The following is a 13726-nucleotide window of genomic DNA, read 5'->3' as shown; positions in this document are numbered from 1 at the left end:
TTCGATACCGTATGACATGGCACCCTAATAACCCACCTCTAAAACACTGGGATCCAAGGAAAGGCCCTGGACTGGATCACCTCGTTCCTCTCGGACAGAACTCAGAGAGTCCGCCTTCCGCTCAGAAGTCACCGAGATCATCTGCGGCGTACCCCAAGGCTCCATGCTCAGCCCAACCCTCTTCAATATCTACATAAGCCCCCTCGCCGCCATCGCACGCGAACACAACATCAACATCATCTCCTACGCCGACGACACCCAGCTGATACTCTCCCTCACCAAAGACCCAGCCACCGCCAAAACCAACCTACAGGAAGGAATGAAAGACGTCGCAGAATGGATGAAGCTCAGCCGCCTGAAGCTGAACTCAGACAAGACGGAGGTCCTCATCCTCGGATAATCCCCATCCGCCTGGGACGACTCCTGGTGGCCCCCAGCTCTGGGCTCCGCGCCGACACCCTCGGACCACGCACTCAACCTGGGATTCATCCTGGACTCCTCCCTCACGATGACCAAGCAAGTCAATGCAGTCTCATCATCATGTTTCAACACCCTGCGCATGCTCCGAAAGATCTTCCGGTGGATACCCACCGAAACCAGAAAGACGGTCAACCAGGCCCTCGTCACCAGCCGACTGGACTACGGAAACGCCCTATACGCAGGAACCACCGGCAAACTACAGAAACGACTACAACGCATACAGAACGCCTCCGTACGACTCATCCTAGACATCCCTCGCCACAGCCACATATCCGCCCACTTGAGAAACCTGCACTGGCTCCCCGTCAATAAGAGGATCACATTCAGGCTCCTCACCCATGCACACAAAGCGCTCCTCGACATAGGCCCCGAATACCTCAACAACCGCCTCTCGTTCTACACTCCCGCCCGCCAGCTCTGCTTCGCCAGCCTCGCCCTCGCCACCGTTCCACGGATTCGCAGAACCACTGCCGGAAGATCATTCTCCTACCTGGCAGCCAAAACATGGAACTCCGTCCCCGCACACCTACGAATGACCCAGGACCACCTCACCTTCAGGAAACACCCCAAGACCTGGTTTTTCGAGCAGTAGCAGCAACCCCCTTCTCAGCGCCTTGAGACCTTCACGGGTGAGTAGTGCGCTCTATAAATGTTTCTGATTGATTGATTGATACCTTAACTACAGTCTTAATAGAATCTATCCGAATGCACAAATCCCTTGTCCTAGGTGTCAGGAGGCTGATGCTGATATACTCCATATGTTATTGGAATGTCTGCGATTACGAAGCTTCTGGCATATGGTCCGGTATAGTGTACAAGAAATCACTGTTACTGATGTCTGGGCGACAGCAGAAAGTTGCCTGTTAGGACTACACCGGTGTCTGAAAGATCAGAAAGTCTGTTACAGGTTTGCGGACATGGTCATCCTCAGCGCGAAGCGAGCCATCACCATGAGATGGAAAACTACCTCCCCACCTACACCACTTACATGGCATGCAGAAATGATTCGCTGGGGCACCGCAAAGCGTGCAATAATTCGACAAGAAGAATTTCATGGACTACATAAGTACCCAGTTCTTTGAAATGGGATCAGATTCTAGAATCATTAAAAGCCATAGACCTACTAGCAACTCCAACATCCTAGAGTGCTACCACATCCCCCACGTCCATACCAGCTAACATGACCGTACCCATTTAATTCATATATTTGAAACTGTCTTAATACACAGGAGCTTATACATGTACATTAATCAGAAAACTGTATGGTTTCAAATTAGAGAACACAATCTACCAGGAAAGTCATTTATATAGAATGCCAGAGAAGCGGGGGGAGGGGGTATTATTAGTTTAAAGAGTAGTTGTTTATAGTTATCAGATTTGTAAAGTATGATAGATTTACAGTTTAATTCTTATTCCTTATACCAGATATACCGCTGTATTACAAAATATATTGTATATAATTGTGTATGTATAAGTTTACAGCTTGGTTACCCTATTATGTCACAAGAGTACCTATACAGAATTTTATGTTATGCAGCTGTGAATTTCATATGCTCTAAAACTTGTAAAAAACTCAATGAAATTGTGTTTAACAAAAAAAAAAAAACATCTCTCAAACAGAGGTCAAGTGCTGGAATATGGAGGATTGGGTATGGAATGTGTGTGCTGAGATAAAATACTTGGGGATTGTCATAGTCAATCAAATAGATGAGATCCCACTACGTAATCTGAAGAGGGTCACCAAAGAGGTCGATCGGTCATTATCCAGGTGGAAGAATTTACCTTTAACGAACTATGGGAGGATGAACCTTGTAAAAATGTCGATCATCCCAAAGTTGACAAATTTATTTCATTGTATCCCACTTACATTTCCCAAGGAAGCTATGGCTAAAATTCAGGGGAAAATAACCAGTTTTATCTGGGCATCCCCTGGAGTACGGCTTACAAGTAAAAAGCTAAGGTGCCGCCTTAATGAGGGCCACCCAGATTTTAATCTATACTGTATGGCATTACAATTTAAAACTTTTGGATACTACTGGGGGAGCTCGACTTTTCCACTTAGGGAACACTATTGGAAGGTGTTGAGCATGAAAACAGGCAATAGATTATCTACATTTAAATACATTCAGCTTAAGTCATGGCTCTCAACAGTTTCCCTAGATATAGGAGGGCTATGTGATCTGGAGGCTCACCGCCAGGATGTTGGTCTAAAAAGTGAACAGGTTGTAATGTGGTATTGGCAATTCCTGGAGGCTGAAGAAAAGAAACTGGTGGCTCCCCATGTGATCTGAATGGACGTACTCCAGGAAGAAAATATACAACCCATTTGGAAGGACTCATTGAATTTATTACATTCAATTGTCATGCCTGCATACTTCAAACAACATACATGTTTTGTCATCAACAGGTTGTATTGGACTTACCAGAGAGTGGCTAAGTTCGCATTGCAGCCTGTTCACAGATGTAAAGGATACAACTTTCCAAAAGCCAACGATAAACATATATTCTTTACATGTCCAGAGATAAAAGAATACTGGAAGGTAGTAGAAACCACTATAAGAGGCATCCGTGGGAACCCAATGTCCTTACTGCTGCCTTAGTACTCCTACAGGTTGATACTACTACATGTAATACTCTGAATAGTAAGCAAAGGGGTCTGGAATTCGACTTGTTGCTTCTAGCCAGGTGGGAGATCTGTAAACGTAGGTCCGTTCCCAGTCCACCCTACAGAGTGGTTAAAAGTGGCCAAGTGGGCTAGCCGTATAGAGGTAGATAGAACGTTAACCACGAAGGTTGGCGGAGGTATGGTAGGATATCATTGAATGGGCCACATAGGTGCTATGGTACTATGCGGGGCTGTGGCGGAACAAGAATAGCTCACCATAGTCCCATGATTACACCAGGTCATGGTACTTGGGGGAGGTTTCCCCTTGCTGCGACCAGAGCGTTGGAGGCTAAGGGCGAGTAAATGCAAAGGGCATGAGATGGATAGAGGGTGCCAAAATGGTCCACGATTTGCAGACGCCATGGTGATAGGAGGACACACAAAAAAAGTAACACTGGGATTTGTACAAATCCAGACAGCTGGTTCGAGGTGACAGGAGGACATCCTGCTACTGAGAAGGAGAAAATAAAACAATGCCAACAGAAAACAACCTCACTTGCTGTACCTGGAGGCTTCAGCCAGCTTTCGGTGGATGTCTTCATACACGTCCACGTTAAACGTTCTCTGCACAAAGGACAGAGCCATCTTCAAGGCTTCTACCCGCAGCTGTGGACAGTGGTCAGCAATGAATTGGAGCCGCTCAATGCGCATAAGACCACTGTAACTGGAGGCGTACTGCTCCAGATCCTGCAAGGGAGACACATGAGAAAAATGTCTCAACAATGGCACTACATAGGCTGAAGACTGGTGAAAAGCGAAGGGTAGCACCACTGCAGGGGAGCTTATACACATGGCATTGGATAAGTCTCGAGGGGCACCAGTACAAAAGGGTCAGTGCTGAGGGGCCAAATTATACATTCCTAGGGGGGAGAAAAGGAGCCCTGCATAAGGTCAAGTACCACATTTGAAGACCTGGAACAATAAGACCTACCAGCAGGACAAGGAAACAAACTGCTAGAAGGCAAGAACGTGCTGCAAAACAATGACTATTTAAAAAAAACACCAAAGGTCCCTTATCCAACAAACATGTACCAGGGTTGGATTCTCCACCACATAGTTGATATCAGGTGCATTTTGCTGGTCATCTTGGGGGTCAGCGTCAATCTGCATAGGCTCCACTGCACCCTGCAAAGAAAAGAACTTATCAACTCAGAGTGGACAAATTCACAGCCTATGTTATTACAGGGGCACGTTACTCCAGAACTGACAGCAGGCACACAGGTTTTATCAAAACTAAAATTATCAAACTACAGACACCTCATTCAGAACATTTCCTTGCCTGAAGACTGGGCACCCCAACCCAGACTGGCAGCTTACGTCACTGCAAGGAGCATTCACCCAAAAACTGATCACACTGAAACAACCAAAGCACAGTGAATATCAGCAAAGAAAAAATGCGGGTGGAGGAAGTGTGACAGACGTGAAAAGGGGAATAAAGCAAGCAATTACTCACTACACCAAAATCTAGCAGCACGGACCGCATTACTTACAACTCACTGTAACACAATGTCCACTGCTTAGGTAAGTCTATTTGCTGCCTCCCTACTTACAGTTTCTGCCTAAATACACATCCTCATGCCACCAATGAGGCTTAGTCTTCTCTTGTCCATAAAACACCTCTTTATACCTTGAATGCACATACTTCTATATCACTTACCATTTTGTCATAAAACATGCTATGCAGACAATGCACCAACTAAGTAACTAAAACAGACAAGTTTGCCATAAAGGCCTTCTATCATGAACCTGTTTATGCTACTATAGGGAATAAAGTAATTTGAAGGTCCATGGCAAAGCAACTGTGTAAAATGTATTCTCTAGATGGACAAAATATCCACTGAGTTTGTATTTTAAAGCAGTCAATCCTACTGTCTTGGCACAATGTTGGTTAACTACACAGTTTCTTCTCCCCACTAAAAGTCATGGCCACTTTGCCAAGCTTTATCCATATAAAATTAGTGATCACAGTTTGGCTCACCTAGTTAAGCAAGACTTCAGATTATGTTTGACTCTGTAAGGGGCCTGAATTGGAGATATTAAAAGTAGAGTAGGGCAAGGACTTCACAGCACTGGTAAACACGAGTAAAGAGCTAAGGTAGTCGGGGTACTAAGTTGAGAAGTATGGCATTGAGCAGTGGGCTTTCACAGAGGAGATGTATGAAGGTGTCAAGTAAAGTTAAGGGTTATAATGACAACAGAACTGAACCTCAAGTGGGTTAGGGGCCAGGAGACTGGTGGGAAAAACAGTAAATGTTGTACCTTGTGGGGATTTAGGGGCGAGGTAGGACACAAGTGCAAGATCATGTGGAGTACGTGGAGTAGTATGCTTGTGGGCAACTAAAGTAGAAATTCTCAGCCAGGAAAGTATACAAGTCAATACTGTGTAACAGTCTGTGCCATGTGCCTTTCGTATTGTCCATAGACGATAAGTGGGTCTGGGTGTGGGTGTGTGTGTGTGCTGTGTGTGTGTGCTGTGTGTGCTGTGTGTGCTGTGTGTGCTGTGTGTGCTGTGTGTGCTGTGTGTGCTGTGTGTGCTGCGTGTGCTGCGTGTGCGCGCTGCCCTGTGTGTCTTTATAATCAAAGATGTAAACTGTGACACACACACAAGGACTGTAACAGGCAGTCTACCATTTAAAGATATTTCCTTTGTGAAGACGTTCATAGTCAAAAGAATGTCATTTTTAAAAATGCCATGTGATACAATTTTAATTATGCTATGATGAATGTACCTAAGTGATAACTGGAATGGTTCTAACCTAGTCTTGTAAGGGTTTACTTCGTCCCCAACTTTCCACCGGTGTTGAAACCGAAGGTCAGGAATTGGTTGAAACTCAAAATTCCTGTATTGAATAAATTGCATAATACGCAACTTTCTGTCACTTCTCACCCCAACTGTGACCAAATCTCTGTCCGCCCATGGCTTAATGAGGCTGTGGACACTATTTTGCCACTTACCTCAATACAGATGTATAGATCGCATCCCCCTGCTCCTTGGTTTTACGGACTCCCTCAGACTTGTAAAGAAACAATGTAAAATACTAGAAAGAAAGTGGAGGAAAATCTATGCACAGGAGGCGAAATCTGTATTTGTGGCGGCACTTAAAAGATATCATGCCCTTTGTAAAGAGGCTCGTGCTAAGTACTTCATGGAGAAGATTGTCAGTTCTCAACATCGTCGGAAGGCTCTTTTTAAGGTGGAGAAAGAATTGTCGGTGGCTAATAACATCTCTGTACCAGAACCAGTGTGATGAACTAGCCAGCTTTTTTCTAGAAAAGGTGGACAAGCTTCAATCGTCAATTAGCTATGGAGGCTATAAAAGCTGAGAGCTGCATGCATCTGACTAGCTCTACAGGAAGATTCAGAAAAGGGGATGGTGATGGACAGAGTATCTGAATTAAGCAGAACACTCCTACCCAGTCAACAGATCAGGGCTTGATCCATCACCGTTTTTTTAGCTCACTGCACCATCCCAGCTCAGAACCTGGCTACATGCAAATTACTCTGTCCCTGGCCCAGTGCATCATGGGAACAGGGCAGACCAAACTACCAAGCCAATTCTTTTACTGGGAAGGAAACAAGCTTCCGGGGACCGGTTTCTGGCATTACTTGAATCCTGATGGTGCAGTGAGCAAGGGACTCACATCTGAGCATACCCTTCCACGCTTATGGTGGACAAAACGATTCAGAAAAGGGGGTGGTGATGGACAGAGTATCTGAATTAAGCAGAACACTCCTACCCAGTCAACAGATCAGGGCTTGATCCATCACCGTTTTTTAGCTCACTGCACCATCCCAGCTCAGAACCTGGCTACATGCAAATTACTCTGTCCCTGGCCCAGTGCATCATGGTAACAGGGCAGACCAAACTACCAAGCCAATTCTTTTACTGGGAAGGAAACAAGCTTCCGGGGACCGGTTTCTGGCATTACCCTTCCACGCTTATGGTGGACAAAACGATTCAGAAAAGGGGGTGGTGATGGACAGAGTATCTGAATTAAGCAGAACACTCCTACCCAGTCACCAGATCAGGGCTTGATCCATCACCGTTTTTTAGCTCACTGCACCATCCCAGCTCAGAACCTGGCTACATGCAAATTACTCTGTCCCTAGCTCTACAGGAAGCCATGCTGATGGTCCTTTTGTTATGTTATGTTATGTTAATTGAATTTTTGAGCGCACAGCTGCCCCAGCAAAGGGGCGTCCCGGCGGTATAGCAGGAAAAAGTAACATAACTAACATCACAGACAAAGTAGGGGATAATTAATAGGGCAGAGGAAAAAAATGTTTTAACAGCTTTCCTGAAGGCAAAAAGATCTTCTAAAGAGCGAATGTAGACAGGAAGTGCATTCCACAATTGGAGGCCAGCACCGTAAACGATCGGCCACCTAATCTGCATTTATGGAAGCGAGGAACAAGTGCCAGATTTTGGCCGGCAGAACGAAGGCTGCGCGAAGGGATGTACAAAGTCAGAAGGTGCTGAAGGATGGTGGGAGTGTCAGTTTTAAAAATTTTAAACGCAAAACAGAGGGTCTTAAACTCTTTGCGTCTAATTACAGGCAGCCAGTGCAATTTGAAGATTGTGCTGCGGGCTGAGCAGAAACGCGGCAAGCCCACCAGGGCCCTGGCTGCCGCATTCTGCACCCGTTGGAGTCGCAGGATTTCCGCCTGGTTGGCGCCCAACAACAGTGAGCTTGCGTAATCGAGCCTCGATAATATGCTGGCTTGGATCACCATCTGGCAAGTGGGGGCATCAAAAAATTTGAGGATAGGCCTCAAACTACGCAAAATGCCGAAGCACATGGATGCCACCTTCTTAGTATGGAATGAGAAGGTTAGTTTGGAGTCTCACTAGACGCCAAGATTTTTAAGTTCAGAAACAGGTTTTGGGGGAGGTCCCAGCTCCCTAGGCCACCAGTTGGCACCCCACAAATTGGGATGTTTCCCCAATACCATCACCTCAGTTTTGAGGGCGTTGAGTTGTAAACAGTTGGCCGTAAGCCAACTAGCAACAGCCCTCAGACCATCTGCAAAGTTTGATGCCAGTTGGTCAGAGTCCCCGTTGAGAGCCAACGCCAACTGGGTATCATCGGCGTATGATACCATAGTGAGACCCCACCTCTTCGCAACCTCCGCCAAAGGTTGAACGTAGAGGTTGAAGAGAGTGGGGCTCAACGCCGAACCTTGCGGGACTCCTTGGGTGAAGGCATGAGGCTTAGATCTAAACGGTGGCACTACAACCTGAAAGGATCGTTCCGAAAGGAACGATTGGAACCAGTCCAGCGCCCTGCCTGAAATACCTGCCTCACCAAGCCTTCGAAGAAGAATGGTATGGGATACAGTGTCAAAGGCGGCACTGAGGTCCAAAAGGACCAGTGCCGCCGTTTGACCTGCGTCTAGTACAGAGCGGAGATGTTCAACCATATATAGGAGTGCCGTCTCTGTACTATGTCCAGGTCTAAAACCATTCTGTGTAGGATCCAGTAGGTGTGCAGAAGCCAGATGTTTAGTTAGGAATCACATGGGCCTCTGTGATCTTTGCCACCCAGGGAAGGAGGGAGATAGGTCGATAGCTCTCCGGCTTCAACGGATCCAAACCAGGTTTCTTTATAATTGGCATGACACAGGCAGCCTTCCAGCTAGGTGGAACTGAACCGGTGGTAAGGGATTGCTCCACCAGATGGCGGATAGGAGGAAGGCAAAAGGACGCCGAGTCCAAAAACTGGGCCGGTCTCAAAGGGTCATCCGGTGAGCCAGACTTGACCTTGGCCGCTAGGAGATTGAACTCCTGTTCCGATGGTATGGGAAGAGAGGCCAAGCACTGAGAAGTACGCAATGTTAAGGTCGTACTGTCAGGGTCAGCTTTGGGAAAAGAGCGATAGATGGCGTTTACTTTTTCCACAAAGAAGCTGGCTAACGACTCACAGTGGGCAAGGGAACAGATCTTCGTAATAGGAAGTCTGTTCACTGTGAGCTCCTTCAGGACTTTAAAAACCACTTTGGACGGGTTAGAACTCGCCTGGAACTCCCGTGCATAGTAGTCGGCTCGGGCCCGGCAGACAGTTCTATGGTATAACTTTACCTTAGCCAGGTAGCATACTTTTAGGTCTTTATCGTAGTTTTTCCTCCATGCTCTTTCAGCCTGTCGGCAGGAAGCTTTCATACATCTAAGTGCCTCCGAGTACCAGGGATTAGATTGAGAAGATCCATTCCTACTCCAGCTGGCCGGGATTAGTACGTCCAGCGCTTGAACAATCCAGGCGCAAAAGATGTTATACCCAGTTGCAACGTCATCCATGTGAACCAGAGGTGTAGTGGTCAAAAGACTATGGAAATCCTCCAATTTGAGCTTTTTCCAGGGTCGCCTGAAGGATGTTTTATCGGGCTTCCCAGTAGAATGTGTCACCATTGTGATAAAGAGCTCAATGAGGTAGTGATCACTCCAACCCATGGGTCTAGGGGGTGAGACCTCGGTCAGTTGAAGATTTGTAAAGACCGGATCAAGAGTATGACCACCCTCATGGGTCGGATGACGGACCAGTTGGGGTAGCTGTACTACTTCAAGATCGTCCAGCAGACCTCTAACCGCTGGGATCTCCATGGCATCAAAGTGTATATTAAGATCACCGATGATGGTAAAGTTGGAGGAGCACAGAGAGAGAGAGCTTACCAGCTCAGGAAGAGCTTTCCTGAAAGCGCTGTCACTCCCTTGAGGGCGGTAGATCAGAAGACCTGACAAAGTTTGATGCTGACTAATGCTGATGGAAAAATGGGCGCATTCTGTGCCAGTCAAGTCCATAGACTTCCAGGTACAGGTGAAGCAAGTTTTAAATGCCACGGCTATGCCTCCACCTCTCCCCTAGCGATTTGATGTATGGACAGTGAATAAGTTGGAGGAGTACCTAAGAATTAGGGCATGATCCTTGTTGGATCTGACATTTTTTTTAAATGGTCTGCAATTCATTAAATCTGGCTCTCCGCTGGACCATGTTCCCCCTGCAAACTTAAACTACTCAATGACCCTGTTTTAACTGTAATTTTAAAACTACTCAATTCCTCTCTGATTGCAGGTATCGTTCCCCAGAACTGAAAACATGCTCTGGCTCTCCCCTTTTTAAAAAAAAGTTGACTTGGATCCCTCCTGCTGGTCAAGTTTCCATCCTATTTCCCTTCTTTCAGTCTTCTCCAAAATGTGGGAAAAGCAGGTCAACCCACAACTTTCCACTTTCATTGAGACTCATTGACTTCTCCATCCTTCGCAGTCTGGCTTTCGGACAGCTCACAGCACCAAGTCTGCTCTACTTGGGGTGACTGAATGTCTTAGACAGCATCTGGGCTCTGGTGGCATGGTTGCTCTCATTCTGCTTGACTTGAGCGAAGCCTTCAATACGGTGTCTCACTCTATTCTGATCGACAGACTTGAACCTCGGGCATAGAAGGCTTTGGAACGAGTGAGCTCCTTTTTAAAGAATCACATCTTCTAGATTTATTTGCCCGATGCCATATCAAAGACTCTAGCCCTGACTTCTGAAGTCCCTCAGGTATCCACTTTGAGCCCCTTGTTCTTTAACATCTATGTTTGCCCACTAGCTGGTGTTATTGAGAAGTGTGGGCTCACCCTTTTTCCTTAAGCTGAGGACACTCCGATTATCTTCTCATTATCAGCTGCCCGTCTGCAGGACCCTTCGCTGCTCCATGTAAACCTGAGGAATATTTCCTTATGGATGAATAAAAATGCATTGGAACTAATTGGTGAAAAAACAGAAATCCTTGTCTTAGGCACCAATCCAGATCACTGGGGCCCCTACCCTCCCCATCTACAAAGGTCAAGAATCTTGGATTCATCATAGATGACAAACATTCTTTGAAGCCACAGATACCCAAGGTCGCTGCGGTCTGTTTTTTAGCCCTTAAATGGCTGAACAGATCCTCTGGCTAATACCTTTAGAGGTACAGTGAACAGTGATTCAGGCCATGGTCATGTACAGGCTGGATTATGGCAATGTGTTGTACCTAGGCACTGACAAGACGTCGATTAGATTCCTCCACATCATTCAGAATGCTGCTGCCCGGCTAACTTTTCATTTACCAAGACATGTCCCTGCCTCACCTCTGCTCCAGATTTGCACTGGCTAAAGATTTTGAAATTTATTCAATTTAAGGCACTTTGGTACATGTTCAAGGACAAACAAGGTTTTGTTCCAGCATACATTTCAGGATTGGTGAATCCTTATAGACCTATGCTTTTGCGGACGTCTGCTGGTCATTCTTTGTTCACAACGCCAAGGTTCCGCTTAACCCGCATCAGAGAACCCTCATTTTCCTATTTTGGCCCCAAGCTCTGGAATTTTCTCCCGGTCACCTTTAGGAACTTTAATTCCTTATTGGCGTTTCATAAAAATCTGATAACTTGGCTCTTCTAGCTATCAGCTGGGGTTATCACTGTCTGCATGTATCCTGCGCTGGGAAACCCCTCAGGGTAGTTGTGCGCATTATAAGTTTGCGTAAGTAAATAAATAAAATAAACTGTCAGGCTAATTTAGAGATTAGGTCAATCACAGACATTAAGGACAGCTAAACTGAGAAATCATATGGCTGCGTAGAAAATCCTGATACAAGAGAACTTGAAGGTCCAAGAAGACAAAGAAAAAGACAACAGGCATAATATCACCATACAAATAACATGCATAAGAAATGCTTCTCTGCAGACATTCCCTTCAACTAGTGCTTTCTTAGTCCAGGAAAATATTCTTTACTGTGTTGACACTTCAAAGGCAAGGACTCCAGTTTTAATTAACCAGAAATATGTTTTCCTCTTGCAGAGAGGCCTCCTCCATCCAAGAGTTATCTTCCTCTCTCTAAAACATTAAAAGCTCGGGACAGAAATTGGTCATTCAGAAGTTAAAGAGGGTCTGAAAAGAAAATGATGATTTACAAGAACAGGAGAGGCTGCTTTGCAGCTATTTACAGTAGATGGCTTGGCTTTAGCCAGCAAACAGCATCAAGAACTCTTATTTTTTTTCTCCCCAGGAATACCCATTCACTGTGTTGTCACCTCTGTCCCTGCCTGGTGGACAACATGTATCAAGTTTTCAGCATTTCTTCGTCTAGTGATTCTCATATGTTAGTCAATCGAGTTCATCTGAAAAAAGAACACATTAAAGCCCCAGAATGCACCGATATATTCAATGCAGAGCTGGAACTGGCTAAACCTTGAGCTCCTGAAGATAGATATGCAACCCTACCATCCCTGAGAAGGGGGACTTCAGAAATCTAATTGACATTTGATTTGTAGCCAATTTAAGACGACTGCTTTTCACTACTTAACCAGGCCCAGTCTAATTTACTATTCAAATTAGAGCACTTGGAAATGACTCTAGAAATATATTTACTATTCAAAAGATCTTGGTACACTATCCATTCCATTCAAGAGGGCATTTGACTTTACTTTTGCTTTTTAAAGGAGTACTGTTGGTGTGTGCTTAGACCACAGACAGATTTGCTTGAATACACGTTTTATTTATTCTCAACGTTTCAAAATAGTGTAATGAGATAATATGTGCTTCACAAAAATAGAAATTTCTAGGGAAAACTATAAAACCAGATTAACAAGAGACCCATTTAATGGAAAAGACACATTGAGCAGCCTGGGGCGGTGATGAATCAGTCAATGCGTCTATCCACCAGCTAGTTAAAAAAGTTCAAAACGGCTTTTGATTAAAATGAAAAGCATGATTGTTGTAAAACCAGCCATGCAAGAGTGGTGGCTTAACAGCCCAGTTACACCAACAGAGATGGCAGAGAATAGAAACTATGAAGGAGACCGAGGAAGTGAACTAGGAAGATAATATAAAAGGCAGGCAAGAAGCCAGGTATTTGCCGAGAGGCAAATCCCTAAAAAAAACAGGGAAAGCAAGTCCAACAGGTACTACATCTACCTCTGGTACCACAATCCAGAGCATGCTCAGCCACCTAGATCAGAGTGGAAATGTATTAAATTGAACATATATAAGAAACCTACGATTTTATTACAGAGAACAGTTTTCTTTTTACATAAGATTTGGTCCAACTGACAGTGTGCAGCAAGGCAGTCAGGGGTCCAATAAATCTAATCAAACCAAATAAAGCAGTCCGAGACAACATCAACTTTATTAGATTAGTAGCAAAATACCTAGAAACTGAACAAACTACTATATACACCGAATAAGTCCTCAAACAAGGAAATTCAATCAAACATTATAGGTCTCCTTAGCAAAATGTTTGTTCAAACTCAAACTAGCTACCTTTGCTTTAACTAAATACCAGTTTTGCCCACAAGTAAAAATATCCCATCTTCGTGTCAGAGTAAGTGGCTTCTATCACATTTTTTAAAAACATATTTTATTAAGTTTTCAAAGTAAAAGAACAAACGGAACAATCCGACAGATCATAAATGATACAGTAGCAGTAGAAGAAATAATATTTTAGCAGTTCAGCAAGTTACTATCTATACAGTAACATTACTGCGTTTACGTAAGTATCGTCCTAGAGATATACAGACATTGACAGTGAAACCATATAGAAACTAGCACATAACCTGCTAT

At 44.9% G+C, this 13726-nt stretch overlaps 1 protein-coding gene across 2 annotated transcripts in view; it reads right to left on the bottom strand.

Annotated features, from left to right (window-relative positions):
- Positions 1-13726, bottom strand: part of GPS1 (G protein pathway suppressor 1) — a 299438-nt gene that overhangs the window by 107293 nt on the left and 178419 nt on the right. For both annotated transcript variants that reach the window (XM_086931195.1, XM_086931194.1), the window contains 2 exons: positions 4178-4270; positions 3651-3832 (listed from right to left, as the gene is read on the bottom strand). In XM_086931195.1, coding sequence (XP_086787321.1) covers positions 3651-3832; positions 4178-4270 — 275 coding nt within the window. The remainder of the gene's footprint in view (positions 1-3650; positions 3833-4177; positions 4271-13726) is intronic.

The sequence above is a fragment of the Lissotriton vulgaris genome, chromosome 7 (genome assembly GCF_964263255.1).
Source record: "Lissotriton vulgaris chromosome 7, aLisVul1.2, whole genome shotgun sequence".
NCBI lineage: Eukaryota > Metazoa > Chordata > Amphibia > Caudata > Salamandridae > Lissotriton > Lissotriton vulgaris.
Note: the sequence above shows the minus strand (reverse complement) of the source record. Positions and strands in the feature narration are given on the sequence as shown.